This window comes from Protopterus annectens, chromosome 1.part0 (assembly GCF_019279795.1).
Source record: "Protopterus annectens isolate FY-2018-M chromosome 1.part0, PAN1.0, whole genome shotgun sequence".
Classification (NCBI taxonomy): domain Eukaryota; kingdom Metazoa; phylum Chordata; order Ceratodontiformes; family Protopteridae; genus Protopterus; species Protopterus annectens.
The window spans coordinates 1732378136-1732395731 of NC_056725.1; the positions used below are offsets into that span (position 1 = coordinate 1732378136).

The window sequence follows — 17596 nt, forward strand, 5'->3', positions numbered from 1 at the left end:
TAGGCTAGGCAGAATTTTCATGTCACAGAACATGTGCATTTAATTGAAGGTATTGATACACACCCAATAACTTACTTCAGATCTTGCACCAGTAATAACTAAAATAAAAACACAGGGTAATGTAATAAAAATGCAACACTGGCACTTTTCCATCTCTCTGTTGAAAAGAGAGGAATTTAAGGAATGGGTAGTGTAGATTATTTAGAAGCTATTAGAGAAAATAGAAATGTCTTCTGAAAATGTAGCTAGGGAGTGTAATGAAATTAAAGAGGAGTTTAAAAATAGGGTGGAAATAAAATAAGGGAGATCTGGTTAAGAAGTGACAAGAATTGTGTAGAAGGACTGACATGTTAAAGTATTGCAAAATAGGGGGAACCTCACAGAACAAGAAGAGGCACAACTGCAGAATGCTGAACAGAAAATAAGGGACTACCTCAGTAATATGCATCAGTTTAGAAAGATTGCTGTTAAGCAACTGTTTTTTGATTATGACTCTAGAGCACAAAAACTTGTAGCACAACAACTCAGGCAACAGAAAGTAGAAAGGACTTTCAACAAGCTGAGAGAGCCTATAACAAGGAAGATAACAAGGGATCCTGTAGAAGTATTAGAAACAATTCGGAAATTATATGAAAGTCTGTATAAAGCAGAGAAATATGAAAATCAAGAGAAGGTACAAATGAAAATGTTTATGGAAGAATTAAATATGCCAAGGTTAGAGGTAGAGGAGGCTCAATTAATAAAGGTTAGGATAGGAGGAGATGAGATAAAAATGTTGATGTGTAACCAATCTAGAGTAAAGTCCCCAGAAATAGATGGTATTTCTGTGGAAGTTTGGAAACTAGGAGGGAAAAAACTGATAAAGATCTGGAAGGTTATGTTTAACAGTATTATAAGAGGAGGAGGATAACCAACATTTTGGAAGAAAGCGATGGTAGCTGTTTAACTAAAGAGGGTAAAGATCCATCAGATCCAGCTTCATACAGTTCCATTTCAGTACTAAACCATGATTATAAAGTGTTTGTCTATAATAGCTAAAAGAATAGCAAAAGTGATGCCAAAATTGATAGATGTAGATTGATGTGGTTTTGTGGAGGGGAGGCAAACATTTGGCAACATTACCAGAACACTGATGATCCCGAGTGAAGCAGAATGTAAAGCAACACCACTGTTGTTGGTGGGTCTTGATGCAGAAAAATCATTTGCATTCAGAGTAATGGAAGCATTTGCATTCCCTGATAAAATTATAAGGTTGATTAGGAGGATATATGAGGAATTAGAGACGAAAATTCAAGTGTGTGGGGTCCTCTCTGATAATTTATGTTTGAACAGAGGAACTAGATAAAGGTAACCTCTTTCCCCTTTGTTGTTTGCATTATATTTAGAACCACTGGCAAAAAATATAAGGGACTCAAATTCAAGGCTATGATTGGTATGATAGTCAGGAAAAGCTGGCTGTACATGCAGATATTATTTTATACCTGATAAAACCAGAAAAAAGACATTACAGTGTTGTGGAACATATTGAGATAGTTTCAGATCTTTTCAGGATACAGAATTAATGATGCTAAACAAAGGCAATAGAGTTAAATTACATACCTACACATGAATTGGTTCAGCAATATCCATATTTATGGGGACATGATAAAATGAAGCATTTAGGAGTATGGATTAAAACTGATCCCAGTATGGCAGCTAAGGATATGTGGGAAATGACTAAACAAAAGATCATACAAAAACTGAGAAAATGGAAGCTCTGTTATATGGATATTGATAGAAAGATGCAAGCAGTTGAAATGTTTGGTACTTTTCTGTTAACAGGGGAGCAGGCAAACTGTGTTTAGGCGTGGCAATGATAGCTATCCACACACGTTTTTCATGTGAGATTTTGTCACATTTTTTGTGTGACATTTGTAGTCGATGCTGATTTCTGTCATGTAACGTGTATAGTAAAGACACAGTTAAGTGTAAATATTTGATGGGAGGAGCAGACGGCAGTCAAGGCCCTGCTGTGGTCCTAGCATACGTAGCAGCATCTGATCCCTAATCGAAATTACTTGGGACATAGTGTTTAACAACTTTACTGAACCAGACCCCCCCCCCCAAAAAAAAAAAAAACACTATTATAAATCAGTTGGACTTTGGCAATGGAGATGCCATCACACACAAACACACACACAACGTTTGTAATGAGAACATTTGGTCGGATTACTGGCAATGAGTCTCACACACAATCACTCACTCAGAAGACACAGTGTTATAAATCAGGTGAAATTTGGGAATGAGAACATCTCTTGTGGTAATAACTCTTAACTGTCCAAATCTGTGGCTTTCTATCAAGTCAATGAGAATTGAAGTCAGTAGATAATGGCAGACAGACATTTGAGTTTCAGGCATGGCCGGCCTTAGGCATAGGCCAACTAGGCGGCCGCCTAGGGCGCCGCTGTAGCAGGGGTGCTTTTCCAATATTTATTTGGTGTAGGTAGACCAGGTTGGGGGCAACTGGGTGGTGTGGGGGGGGGGCGCTGTGGAGCCCTTTTGCCTAGGGCACTAGCTGACCTAAGGCCGCTGCTGGTTTCAGGGTTCACACATATCCTTCTGAAAATGCACGGCAACGCAAATATTCTATCAATATTCGAAGTTTAGAAGAGCAACATTTACAATTTCTCCCTATTTTTGTCCCTTGTTTCGTCATTATTTTGGACTTTGTCCAGATTTCTTTTGCTAACAGGTTGACAGGTGTTCAGAGAGGACTGATAACACTAACCACCACTGTTAAATATAGGCATTTTACTGCTTCTGGAATGCATGCTGTTACAAATCTAATTGTTCTGAATGTTTGTAAAGTGGATGATAGCAAAAATGAAAATGCGTTCTTAATTTTTGCGTTTTTTTCCAGTAGTAATTTGAGCTTTGCAACCCTTTTCTGAATGAGTATCGTGAAAGAACTGTGATACATTATGCACATGGCTAAATATATCAAATAAATATATTTTGCGACAACATTTATGTTTTGTGAAGACTGCTGCCCTGTTAATGGAAAAGTACAAAATGTTTTTAGTCCCTTTCATTTTATACACAGATCAGGCATATTTTTATCAACCAGAGGAGAAGTTATGAATAACAATTAATAAAGAGCTGAAGGATTTTATAGGAAGGGAAGGCAGCAAGCGGTCAAGTGTAATAAGCTTATTCTTCCAATAGAGCAAGGCAGATTGGCTTTACCCAATTTGAAGGGGTATTTCAGAGCAACACAGTTAAGTCTCCTATACATAGCACAAGCAGAAAACTATAATTCAAAGTGAGAAAGAGATGATGATGAAACCAGAAAGCTCAAGAAAAAAGGACAGATTGGGATTTTGGATGCAGATTCTTAGGGAGAATAACAATAATCATACAGAATATTATATTCATAAAGTAGCAGAAAGTATTCTAAGAACTAAGCCAACACAGGAATGGAGAAAGGAGATTCTGCAGAGCGAAATGACTGCCATTAGGGTTACAGACAATAGGCAAGAGGGGGCTGGAATTTATTGGAGGAAACTGGCAAATGAACCAAGGTATTGGGAGCAAATGACTAGAGAGGGAAATGTGATAGAATGGGAAGATGCCAAAAATGTATTTGGACTGCAGGTTATCGATCACCTTCCCTAATAAGGATTGATATCAGAGTATAGGCAAAGAGAAAGTAATGGGGGGTCCTAAATGAAAGACCAACACTGGTAGAGGTTTTACTAGAATCTAGAACAGAAGTTGCCTTTAAGAAAGGAATAATTAGTAGAGCATATAAAATATTGCATGATAACCATAAGAATTAATCAGAGGAGGTTAGAAAGGATTGGGAAGAGAGATTGGGTAAGCAATTCACAAAGAAACAATGGGATATATATGTATGTCTCTCAAATATGCAACAAACTTTAGAAGATTTAAGATCTTTGCTTATAAGTGTTTACATAGGTATTTTTATACCCCAAATAGACTGCAAAGAATTTTTGCTCAGTTAGACAGCACATGTTGCAAGTGTGATGGGGAGGAAAGAGGTAACTGAGAACATATCTTCTGCGAGTGTAATGAGTTGACAAAAGTTAAAGATTCCCTGCAGACTACTCTGTTAGAGATGCTGGGAGAACAAACTGGTGTAAGTAAGGCAATTATTTTTTAAGCTATGATACAAAATCGGAATTGCCTAGACATGGCAAGGGCTTGCTGAGTCTAATAATCATGGCTGTCAAAAATAGCAGTCACTAGAAAATGGAAATCGAAGTCTAAACCAACTTTACTAGAAGTAGTGCTATAGTAACAGAGATGAAACAACTGGAACTGGGTTCTTTAGAAGGAGTAGGAACAAATTATATTGTAAAAAAATGGGAATTGTGGGAACAATACATGCAGAGGAGGGGAGGAAGAAGGTTTAAAAGAAGGCAGGATTTGAATGAGCTATGTAATGTTTCACTGACAATGACTGGATATATTATAAGTGATATTTAATATTTGCAGCTAGCGTTGTGTCAGTATGGTTTGTAATGTATAATGTTTGCAACTGAAATTATGTTGGTATGATTTATTTTCATTTATATAAATGTAAGATTGTCTATGTCATACGTGATGATTTAATGAAGATGTTTCTTGTTTAAAAAAAATTGTGACAAGTTCTTTCTTGGGATGTGTAATAGTCAACACCTCCATGCCTTTCTGAAACAGTCTGTTTAGTAAAGCATAATTTGCAAAAGTTTCAGGATGTAGCTGTTTTATGTCACCATGCAGTATATCATAGCTTCAGGCATTGTGTAGTTCCCTCACTCTGTTTTTTTTTGTAGGTATCACTACAGAACTTGTAGGAATTCAAACCGTAGTATGGATATTACAAATTAAATCATTAAAGTTTTCATTTCTCATTGTTTTTTTACAGGCAACAGTGACCACTGTGGATCTCAGGAGAAGCTGCTTCTTGATGGACAGGGACTGATCGAACACTCTCCACGTGACTCTGGCTGCTATGATGGCAACGATAACCCTGTGAATGGTAATGCCAGCAGTGAAGTTATGTGTGATACTGATGTACTTTTTGTAGTCTGCTTTACTTCATCTGCAGCAGTGATTCGTCATGGGGCAACACTTTGCCATGCTTATCCTTCTGTATTTAACCACTTCTGTGGCTTCCTACATCTATTGCATACACAAATTCAGTTATATTTCCATGGTTTCATGTTTACTTAGCAGGAAGTAACTTATCAGCTTTCCACTATAAGTGTTAAAAGTTTAGTACTACAGAATGCCTGTCTACTCTGTCCTGATGCCATTTTCCTAACTTTGTTTCCAGTAACAAAACATTTAGAGAACTATGTACCAAGTACTTATTGATCACTAAAAGAAACTGCTTTCACAATCGTGCTGAGCAGTAACCTTGCAGGAAAGCATCCAGACTGTAAAAAAGTTAGGTTGTAAATGAAACCTTTCAGTAGTACTTGGAGAGCAGTCAGGTACACCACACAGGTGGATGCTTTGTTTTAGTTTACTGTCATTCACAAAACATTCTGTATGTGATTTGTGTCACTTATACAGCCTTGATAGTAACATTTCTGCAATGTAGTGAGAATTCCGTAGCATAACACTAACATTTATATCATTCCTCATCTTCTAGTCCAAGGAAGAGCACATGTAAATGAGCTCACTGTGATTACATGGCATTAAGTACACAACGTCTTCACTCCATCAGTGCTAGCTTGCATGGATTATAGATTTTCAGCCCATGCATCCTTCTCCTGGATCTGTGTCCATGTTTGGAATTTTAGATCCAGGTGGTCTGGCAGTACTGCCGTATAGGCTGTGTCCATGATGCTGTTACACAGCCCTGGTCCCATGCTTCAGGGTGTGTCCTCATCACCCTCCAGTGTGTTGTGAGATTGAGATGCTCTGGTAGTGTCATCTTACTATGCTTCTTCAAACCATCACAGGTTTACATTTGCAGCTGGCATTTGATTTAGGGACATCTGACTACACATGCATCACTACAAAGCCAGGATGTTATAGTTAAGGAGTAGTTAGTAGCTGTGAACACTGAGGTAGTTGAATACCAGTACGTTACTAGAGTCTTGCAGTTTCAAATTTGTGTTGGGGGTTAGGTTGCACAGATTGAGAGTTTTAAGTTTCTTTCAGCAGTGTCAGTTTTGGAGCAACAGCGCTGTTTGTTTACTTATTTGACATTTGTGACCAGGTTGGTCCAACTGAGCTCAAGCCCATTTTCAGTGGAGACCTGAGGACTTATACAGTTATATAAAAAATAAGCAAAGTAAAAATAAACAGAGAGACAAAAAGTGAACATTGGCAGGATATGACCATTTACAAATTTGAGAAATCCAAAAAAAAAAAAATTATAAATGTAGTTATGTTACATACCATAAACCAACAAATGAGCAGTGACTATATACATGTTCATATTACATAAAAAATTGGGAGTGAAGCTGTAACAGGTAAAAGTCATATTTTTTTATTTTATTTAACATTTGTTAACTGGGAAAGTCCAACTTGGAACAAAGCCAATTTTTAAGAGAAACCAGGAGAGAAATGCTCCAGATGCATGTCTTTGTAACATGGGAGGAAACTGGAGCACCTGGAGGAAGCCCACACAAATTCAAGGAGGACATGTAGACTCCACACAGAAGGCACCCCTGCCGAGAATTGAACCAGAGAACCTCTTGCTGTGAGGCGACAACAGTACCACTGCGCCGTGAGCAAGAAATTAGGAGCAGATGATAGTGGTAAGGGTTTACATGGGGTCATGACAAGGGCATATCCACGATTTAGCTAGAGAATTTTTTAGTTGTGTGTAATGCATTTTATGTTGAGTGGGACTTTGTTCCAATCATGAGACAATGTTTGTATAATATTTCACCAATAGTTCTACTGGGTTTGTATATTTGTAGAAGAAGTTGATCTGTGCTATGGAGTGCACACATAGGGGTGTAGTATGACACAAGATTAGATAGGGAGGGGCAGGCTTAGGGTTTGTTGAGTAAGAAGTGAGTTATGTGGAGTTGTGAAAGTTGAAGTTGATGGGAGAATTCAAGCCACTGTAGGTTCTTTAGTGCCAAGCAGTAGTGAGATATGTGGTAGGTTTGCAGCAAATTTTGCGATTTTATTGTATGTCTGTTCCAGCTTAGTAATTAATGAAGATTTGTAAGGATTGGAGCAGCATATAGTAGTCTTGGAAGTAGATAAGCTTGTGCCAAGGAGAGTCTAGAGTTGGGAATTTTTTGTTCTTATAAAGGAAACCCAGTTTTTTTTATTGGATTGTTGGGCCTGGAGGTCAAATTTTAATTGATCATCTATTATCATTCCAAGTAGCTTTGTGTGGGATTCTATAATTAATGATGGTTTATTTAAGGATGAGATGGCAAAGGTGGGTTGGAGATGTGAAAGTGATTTTGGAAAAAAAGAGAAAGTGTAGTCTTTTTAGAATTTAAAATAAGCTGATTTTCGGTGAGCCATCTGTCTACACAGAGAGAAGAGAGTTTTGGCTAAGAGTGTGAAGCTGAGAGATAAGAGTAGATGGGTGCAGAATCATCAGCATGGTGAAATGAGAGAGGAGTGATAGCAAGATGTGTAGAGGTCGTTAGTTTAGGTGTTGAATAGGAGGGGTCCCAGGATGGAGCCCTGGGAAACACTTGTAGGGATGGGTTGGAAGGGGGAACAGGAGGACTGTCATCTGACAGATTGCATTCTGTTTGAGAGATAGCTGGAAGTTGAGAGGTTAAGGTTGGTTAATTTGGTTAGGACTTTAGAATGGGATACCATGTTGAAGGCTTTTGACAGGTCTAAGAATACACATGAGACGAGTTTGTTATTATCAAGGGCTTCAGCTCTTGTATGAGTGAAAGATAGAAGGGCTGTAGTAGTACTATGGTTTGGAGAGAAACCATGTTGGGTAGGAGTCAGAAGGTTTTCTTGGATAAGACATTTGAGTAGCTGTGTGTGTATACATTTTTCGAAGATTTTTGATAGAGGGGAGAGAATAGCTGTGTGTCTAAGGTTAGATGGATCACTGGAGTTGCCTCTTTTGTGTAGGGATATAGCATAGAAAGATTTCCAGCTATCAGAAACAATGGTTTTACAAATTGATCTATTGATAAGTGTGGAGACTGGATAGGCTATAGAGTCAGCTGCAAGTTTGAGAAAGAGAGGAGAACATCAGCAGAAGGAGAACATGGTTTTAGTTTTTGGAGGAGAGATTTTATATAGGTGGTGGGGATAGGTTTAAGAGAGAAGAGGGTTTGGTTAGAAGGTGTCTGGGAGGGGATAGTAGAGTTGGAGTTCTGATTAGTGTCAGTCAGTTTATGGATAGTATCAATGAAGAAATGATATAGGAGAGAAGCAGTGTCCTGTGCTAAATTGTTAGGGTATGGATTAGGAGTTTGAGGGCTTCCAAGGTGCAGGATAGAGTTGATAGTTTTCCAGAAGTTTTGGGGATTAGAGTGATAGCTGGTTTGGGCTTTATACCAATTATTTTCTCATCATTGTAGATCTGTTTTTTGTGTTGTTCCTGAGTTTTTTGTGTTGTTTGAGTCCTTTAAAAATTTGATGGTGAGTAGGGATTTGGATTTTAGTCATGTTTTCCCAGCAGAATCTCTCTCTCTGATGCATAAGGGAAAGAGTATCTTTTGTAAGCCAGGGGACATAATCTGATTTTGTCCTGATTTTACAAAGGGGTGCTAGAGAGTTTCTGTCCGTCTTTATAAAAATGAGGTCTGTATAGTTGTGGAGAGAATCATTGGGTATAGATGAGTAGGTGGTCGCTTAAGGTATCAGGAAGTGTTATTTCATAGTCATTAACCAGTTGGGGTAGATTCCTTGTCACTCAGGACTGTGTTCATTTTTTATTTTTACACAGATGTTTATACTTAGCCGTATGCCAGCCAGGCTAACTGTTGGATGTTATTCCTTGCCCAGAGCCCCTTCCCCTAATGGTGTAATCTCTTTAGAGTGCATTTCATGGCATATAAGCTACAGTAATAACTGATGCATAACGTACAGTATGTATGTATATGTATATGGGTCTACTTAGGTTCATAGGTAGATACTAGGCTATCTGCCCGAAGGCATTTATAAGCCTAGCCGGAATGTGTTGGCTTTCGTCGCCCCCTTAGATTAGTTCCCTTTGCCTCCGTCCAGCAGAGCCACTGACTTCTATTCGAACTTTCAAAATGTCAACTTTCTTATGGTAGAGACCATAAGATCGAAGTTTTAAAACTTCACTTCGAAATGTAAATAAAAAAAAATAAAAACAAAAAAATCTTTTTCTACATTTTTGCAGGAGGAAAGCCCCCCTGGACCTCCTGCTAATTAAATATACCAACTCCGAGATCACACTACAGTGAGGAAAATGGTCAATATACCATTCTGTTCTGTATGTTGATCTCCATTTAAACAGTTTGAAGTTTCAAAACTTCGATTTTATGGTCTCAACCATAAGAAAGTGGACATTTTGAAAGTTCAAAATTTAGAAGTAGACCCATGTATGTGTGTGTGTGTGTGTGTGTGTGTGTGTGTATATATATATATATATATATATATATATATATATATATATATATATATATATATATATATATATATATATATATATATATATATGTGTATATATATATATATATATATATATATATATATATATATATAGAGAGAGAGAGAGAGAGCGAGAGAGTAAGTAAAAACTACAAGAAAAACCTATCCAAGCTAGAGTTTTCACTGTGTGATACCTTAACCCCCCTGGGTAGAGACCTATGGGATATATTACTCTCCCCACCAGGCAAACAAAATTAAGTTCTTTAATCCATTCAGGCATGTCCAAGAGCCAGCTCCCAGTGAGTTCTCCTGTGCACATGATGAATTTGGGTATCCTGAGGCAATGTCACAACTGCCTCATGTACACAGACAAACCCTCTCCTCCTACCACAAGACACCAAAATCTGTGAGAGATGCACTTACATAGCTAAACTTGAGGCAAAGCTCTCTCCAGTCACAACTGGAATTGGCAGTCAAGAGGAGAAGATACCAACCTGCAGCACACCACTTACTACACATAGACCCACCATACATGCAAATGCTAACCCCACACATAGATACAAAAAGACATATTCGGAGGCTCTAAATCATCATCTATGGAAACAACAGAGACCTTCAAAGCAGACACGCAAGCGAACCACAGCCCCTAAGGCAAAACACCATACCAAACACACTTGTAATAGGTGACTCCATAGTCAGGCACACCGATGTCCCTCTCACCAGGCTGGATAAAGAGAAGGTCACTGTCAGTTGCTTATCGGGCACCAGAATCCGCCACATTACCCACGCATTCGGGTCACTCCACAACAAGTACAGATACGACTCTGTCATTGTCCATGTTGGTGTGAATGACCTGAGACGTACCTCCCTGGACCACATGAAAAGGGACATAGAAGAGCTCTCTCATTATGTAATCAAGGCAGGTATGACCCTAGCCCTGAGTAGCATCTTACCCTCACCAAGTATGTTACCACAGTACAAGAAAAAAATTATAAATTTCAACAATTGGCAAAGTTTTTGGTGTCATTCAAAGGGGATCCAGTATCTGTCTGCCTGGGATGACATGCTCGACCAGCCTTGATGCTTCACCAGAGATGGCTTGCACCTGTCACCCCTGGGATTCAGTATACTGGCAAAGGCTCTTGCCACCCCCATAGTGCCTTTTTTAGGCAAGGCTCAAAAAACAAATCCACCACTGTAACAAGTACTAAATAATAAACTGAGGGTCATGCTGCTAAATGCTAGGAGTTTAAACCTCAAAATGCACTCTCTCGAGGTACTCCTCAATATGGAGAACATCGATGTTTGAGAAGTAACTTAGACCTGGTTCAAGGCTCAAGAGAGCATCCCAGTGATTCCAGGTTACAACTCATACCACACATTTCGGCTGCAAAACCCGGACCAAAGTACAAAGGGAGGAGGCGTATCCATATTCTTCAAGGATAACCACACCTCCAGACTAGTTGCAAAGTAAGATGTCTCACAGATCATCCAAGTGCAACTGACAATGGGCAAAACTGCAATACAGATTGTAGCTTGCTACAGATCACCTATCCCTGCCCCAGGACACTCAGTCCACTTTCCTTGAGGTGTTGGAAAATATGAGGGTCCAACCAAACACCCTTATACTAGGTGATTTCAATTACCCAAACATCAATTGGGAAAACTACAAAAGTACTAATACATTTGCTCAGCGCTTCCTGGAGTACATTAACTCCAATGCTCTGGACCAGCTTGTAAACACCCCCACAAGAGGTAAAACTATACTGGACCTGGTCATCACCAACATGGGGAACAAATGCTCCACACCTGTGGTAAACTCCTCATTGGTCAGATCAGACCACAAACTCATCACCCTAGATATCAACATACCACCCCCATCCTCCGTCCCAAAAGGAAACCATGGTGAAAAACTTCTCCAAAGCGAACTTTGTGCTACTCAAGACAGAGGTGGCAAACTTTGTTACTCCCACGCAGAATGTCAATATGACTGAATCTGCTGTATCCTACACAAAAGCACTCTACAAGCACCTACATGAGTACATGGACCATGCTGTCCTGAACAAGACCAAGACCCAATCCTCCAGAAAAAAGAAACCAGTCTGGTGGACCCTGGCCATAAACAAGCTCTGTAATAGAAAGAAGAAATTACTGCAAAAAAAAGTAAAAACCCAGGAATAGAGGGGCTCCCTGACCAACCTTAGCAACAAACTAAGAACCCTCATAAAAAAACTAAGGCGAGCTATGAAAGAAAAATTGCAACAAACAGCAAAGACAATCACAAAGCATTTTTTAGCTATGTCAAAAACCTTAGTAGCAACTCTTAGATCTGCTCCGAGCTACAGCATAATGTTTCAAAATTCACAGAACCAACTTATATCGCCAATATATTGGCAGATAAGTTCAGTGCAAACTTCACCCCACCCTCTTCCCCCAAAGGGCTCATATCCATACCAGAAGATTGTGCTGCCCCTAAAATCACAGACACCCAGGTGAAAACAGCACTCTCTAAGGCAAGAAACACAGCATCCATGGGACCAGACAGCATTCCAGGCTGTGTGCTGCATGAGCTCCAAAATGAATTAACTCCTCACCTTAATACCATATTTAACCACAGCCTCACTTCAGGCTCTGTGCCCACAGAGTGGTGCATGGCAACAATGATCTCACTCCACAAAGGAGGTGCAACCACTGATCCTGGGAATTACTGCCCCATCAGCCTGACAAGTCTCGTCTGCAAGGCCATGTAGCACATCATCATGGAACTCATAAACGACATTGGGAACCTACAAACCCTGGACCCCACCCAGTTTGGGTTTGTGAAGGGAAGGTCATGTCTCCTAAGTCTGGTTGACTTCTTCAGAATGGTCACTAAAGCAATAGATGAGGGAAAGGTGGTTCACACAGCATACCTTGATCTTGCAAAGGCCTTCGATACCATTCCCCACTCAGAAATTATAGACAAACTCACCAACGTAAATATAAACCCCTACGTAACAAAATGGGTTGCAAACTGGCTCACTGATAGAACCCATTCAGTGAGAATAGGAAACGCTAGATCTGACTCTATTGCTTTAGTGACCATTTTGAAGAAGTCAACCAGATTTAAAACCCAAACTGGGTGGGGTCCAGGGTTTGTAGGTTCCCAATCGTATGAGTTCCATCCATGATGTGTCATGGCCTGCCTTGCAGACGAGACTTGTTGTTGCTGATGGGGCAATAATTTTCAGGATCAGTGGTTGCACCTCTCCTGGAGGAGGTCATTGTTGCCATGTACCACTTCAGCTCTATAGCTTCTGAATGTCCATGACTTTTTCCTTTTTCAGTCATTATGGACAGGTTCAGACCAACAAAACTAAACGTTACTAGCTGCGGACATGCATGTTTCTGCCTTCTTATGACCTCATCAGCACAGCATAAGTGGACTGTTTAGCTATACTTAGAAACGCATGGTCTTTAAACCCAGCTGATGTCCATAACCATTAAGGCATCTGCAAGATATCTCAACTAAAGAGCAAAACCAAAAAGTAAAAAGGTAACAGAGACAATCCAATTAGTAAAAACTATAAGGGAAACCTAGCCAAGCTGGAGTTTTCACTGTGTGTGATACCTTAAGCCCCCCTGGAATAGAGGCCCATGAGATATAGCATCATAGGAAGTTACTAGGCTATTAGCCCTGAGGCCCTTATAAGCCTAGCCAAGAATTTAGCCCATATTCCAACTAGTCAGCACCCGATGCCCCTGTCCAGCAGGACACAGGTGAAATTCCAGGGGTGCATTTTCTGTTCCCCATCCAGTTATCCAGGTTGCCATTAAAAAGGGTTAATGAGGTACTCTGCTTGACATGGAGAGAGATTCTGTTTTGGAGAAGGGGAGTGTCTGGGATACAAATCTGTCCTGCCAAAAAGTCATATTGATGTCACAGACCAGGTTGAGGTCACGCGTGTGGGTTACTTGATTGGAACTTAACTTGCAGATATGCAGCAGTCCCATCAAGGCAGGATCTGAAATTGTTTTTTATGCCAGACTGAGATCACCTCTGAGGAGTCTGTATGTGACTGAGTAGAGGGACAGGGCTTTTTTCCTGTCTGTGTAGGGTAGATGCGAGGCCCTGGATTCTGCTGGTGAGGAACCTCCATGGTCTGTCCAGCTGCCGGATGTGTTTTGTGAGGTACATGCAGAAAGGGGCATTTTACTCAATAATGGGCCTTATAAGGGAAGAATATTAGGATATTATGACCTCCTTGTCCCTGGATGAGATGCACTTACTAATGAGGTGGGCCATGTAGAATGCTTTCTGTACAATGGAGGCAGTATAGTGGTGAAACGTCAGTTTGATATTAACCTGGGTGCCCAAGTCCCTCACGACTGACTGTGTGCTTTGGGACCTTGTTATTAATGCAATAATTTGTGGAGACGTCACCGTCACCAAAGGGATGATGATGCATTTTTTGACATTCAGTTTTAGGCCATGTTTCTGGCACCAGTCATTTGTTTAGGTGAGACCCTCTTGGTGGATGTCCACATCACTAGGGGAATTGATGACAGTGCCCAGTTTGCAGTCATCTACAGACTTTATTCAGCCATAGCCCACTGGTTTTGGCCTGCACCTCTGAAAAGTATATCCCAAACAACAGAGGCCCCCAAGACCAATCCCTGGGGTACACCACTCATTACGAGTCTACTGCTTGAGGTGGTTTCCCATATTTTGACTAAGTTGATTCTACAGTGAGCCAGTTTGCTACCTATCTGGTAACATGGATTGATGCCTAGTTGAGAGAGTTTATCTGTTGCACTTGAGTGGGGAATAGTATCAAAGGCTTTGGCCAGGTCAGGGATGGTGATGTGTACAGTCTTCCTTTCGTCCATGGCTTTGGTGACTTTCTCAAAGAATTCAACCAAATTTAACAGGCATGACATCCCCTTGATGAAACCAAAATGTGTGGGATCAAGTGTTTGGAGGTTGCCAATGTCCTTTTTAATGAGGTTCATGATATGTGGCCTTGCAGATCAGGCTAGTTAGGCTGATGTGTCTGTAATTTCCTGGATCGGTGGATGCTCCACCTTTGTGCAGAGGGATGAAAGTGGCTTTCCTGCATTTGCCGGGGATGAAGCTGGTACTCGGGCTTTGGTTGAATGGGGTACCTAATGGTGCTACAAGCTCCTGCCTGAGTTCATGTAGGATACAGCCTGGGTTGTAATCGGGTCCGATAGAGGCTCTATTTTTTGCCATTGAGAGGGCAGTGATGACTTGCTCCCTAGAGATAAGGGGAGGGGTCAGGTGCTGGGGATATCCTGGTTTACTAATGGGGAGGAACAGAGGGGTGAAGTTTTCACTGAACCTGTCTGCCAGCAGGTTGGCTATATCTGTGGCATTTGTGTATGTGGTGTCCTTGACCACAAGTTTTGAGCAGATGTGTGTGTTCCCTTTGAGACTGTGGACGTATTTGATGAAGGCCTTATGATAGTCTTTAATAGATGTGGCTAGTTTGGACTCAAAATATTTTTGGAGGATTTCACTAGTGCTCTTATTTGCTTGTTCAGGCTAATGGGCGATTGGTTCCAGTTCGGCACCTGCTCCTCCTTGGTCCTGGACAGCAATTTTTTTCCTTTTATTATAGAGTTTATTTATTGCAGATGTCCACCAGGCAGGTTTACTCTTCTTTGAGGAGGAGGATTTTGTCCTGTTGAGTATTCCTGATTCCATGCAGCTATATAAATGCTTGTATTGTACTTTCATGTAGGTTTGGACATTTGTGCCAGTTTCTACGGAGGGGGAGGGGTCAAAACTGTCTATATGACTTGATCACACCGTAAGGAAGTGGAGCTAGAAAGAATTAAATCCTATATCCTTGCCCTCACTGTAGGAAGCAGCTCTTTAAGAGCTTAGACCATTAATCCTCTGCACTAACTGCCAGATGTCCCCTTAAGGACATCGTGTTTCAGCTGTATTGCTTTTGAATGTCCGTGATGTTTTCCTTTTTAAGACTTTATGGACAGATTCAGGCCAACAAAGCCAAATGCCACTAGCTGGGGCATGCACGTTTTGGCCTGAGAGAGAGAGAATATGAGAGAGAGAGAGCGGGGGAATCATGCCCATTTTGGATTTGCAGTTGATGTTCACTTCCCAAAATATGTCATAGTTAAGGGATGCCACAACACTTCTACATCTAGTTACCAAAACTTTCATTTCCATATCCTTCAACCTGATATATATCTAATGAGGATGTATTTAAGGACATGTTTAGGTACTTTTAAAAGGTGTTAATATGGCATCTGCTTGTATAATAGTAGCACTGTCTGCTAGCTGTGCAATTTTTTTGCATTCTTTGACAGGCCTCTAACTGGAATATTATCGATTTCCCAGTTAACCGAAATGGTGCCATCTCTGTTAACTGTGAAATCAAGTCTTCTCAATTATTCACAATAATGTTATCATGGAAACCTAAACCTGACCCGAGCCCTACACATTACCTTATGAAAAATCCTTTCCCTTACAGTACCACTACAGAGGACACACATACCCACCCCCTCGCATAACCACATGCATTGCGCATTAAATTTCTCCTCTTACCTAGCCCTAACCCTAATCTGCAAATATTGTCATTAATACTCCTATCACTAGTTCTGAAAATTCCACTGTATACAAAAGTTTTGTCATCAGTAAACAAACCCCACTTGCCACATGCAAAGAAAACTGGCACAAACTAAGCAATTTTGATGTTTTCAGCAGTGACATTTCTGCCATATGACATTGCAGTCTTTTGAAAAAAAAGCACATTTGTTCAAAGTAGATAACAGTTATTTCAACTAATCGAATGGTAATATCTATCTTAAGGAGAAAATAACTGCAGATAACCCACAGGACAAATGCTCCGTCGTAAAGAAGATAAATTGTGCTCAAAATTATAAATGTCACAATGAAGCAGCAAACCAGGCAGTCCCATTAAGATTAAAAACATACAAAATGTTTATTGTAGATAACAGAATAATGAGCGCTTTCTCTAAAGAGCTTCTTCAGACCATAAAACATTACTAATAAAGTGCAGTGCTTTTGAACCTGTGAATTTTAATAAAAAGCACTGCACTTTATTAGTAATGTTTTATGGTAATATTTTGTATGTTTTTAAACTTAATGGGACTGCCTGGTTTGCTTCGTTGTGACATTTATAATTTTGAGGTAATATCTATCTGTCTATGTGTATACATACACACACACACACACACACACACACACACACACACACACACACATGTACACATGCATTTTATGATAAATTTGTATAACTTTTTTTGATAACTGGAGGAACAAAGGGATGCACTGTGTGTGTTTATGTATACCATATTCTGACAGTTTTTGCTTTGTTTACATGCATTACTTAAAAATTTGTATGTGCACACTTCGTTTGGCTTGCCCACTGGGAAGATAACTGTATTCCGCCAGCTTAAAGAACACACTGTCTTCTTGGACTGGCTTCCCATTAATGTGGTAGTTTATTCTTGTGAGCCAGGTTTCCTTGGAAAAAGTCTGTATTATCTTAGGCATATAGTTAATAAAAGGTTTTTTAAACATGTGCTTTTTCTGTTTTCATTTCCATATGATTTTTGGAATTGTGACTTCAGTCCTCTTGCTAGTTCTTCATATTTTTAATCCAAGGCATATTATATATTGAGAGCTCTTGAGATGACATCATTGCTAGCTGAATTTACTCATGTCTACTAACATGTGTTGTTTATCTTGCCTGCAAAGGATATGCTACATTAAGATAGGCTATAAAATATAAGTGAGGAGCAAAATAGTGGAAATTGTTTAGATGTGGATATATATGTTGGTTTTCAGAGGGCTCAACTACTTTTTCCTTTCTACTATCCCTTGTCAGAAGAAAATGCAAGAGTGATTGCCACACTCGCTGTTGAAAACAAGTCAAGGGTGATTGGTAGATGGTTTAGGGTGTGGTTTTGGTTGCAAGCCTGGCAGGTAACCAGAGGTCAGAATAAAACCCTGTACCTTGTATTTGTGAGGTGAAAACCTTAA

At 39.9% G+C, this 17596-nt stretch overlaps 1 protein-coding gene across 7 annotated transcripts in view; it reads left to right on the forward strand.

Moving 5' to 3' along the window:
• Positions 1 to 17596, forward strand: part of SASH1 (SAM and SH3 domain containing 1) — a 1700050-nt gene that overhangs the window by 1608536 nt on the left and 73918 nt on the right. For all 7 annotated transcript variants that reach the window (XM_044068900.1, XM_044068881.1, XM_044068872.1 and 4 more), the window contains one exon: positions 4910 to 5023. In XM_044068900.1, coding sequence (XP_043924835.1) covers positions 4910 to 5023 — 114 coding nt within the window. The remainder of the gene's footprint in view (positions 1 to 4909; positions 5024 to 17596) is intronic.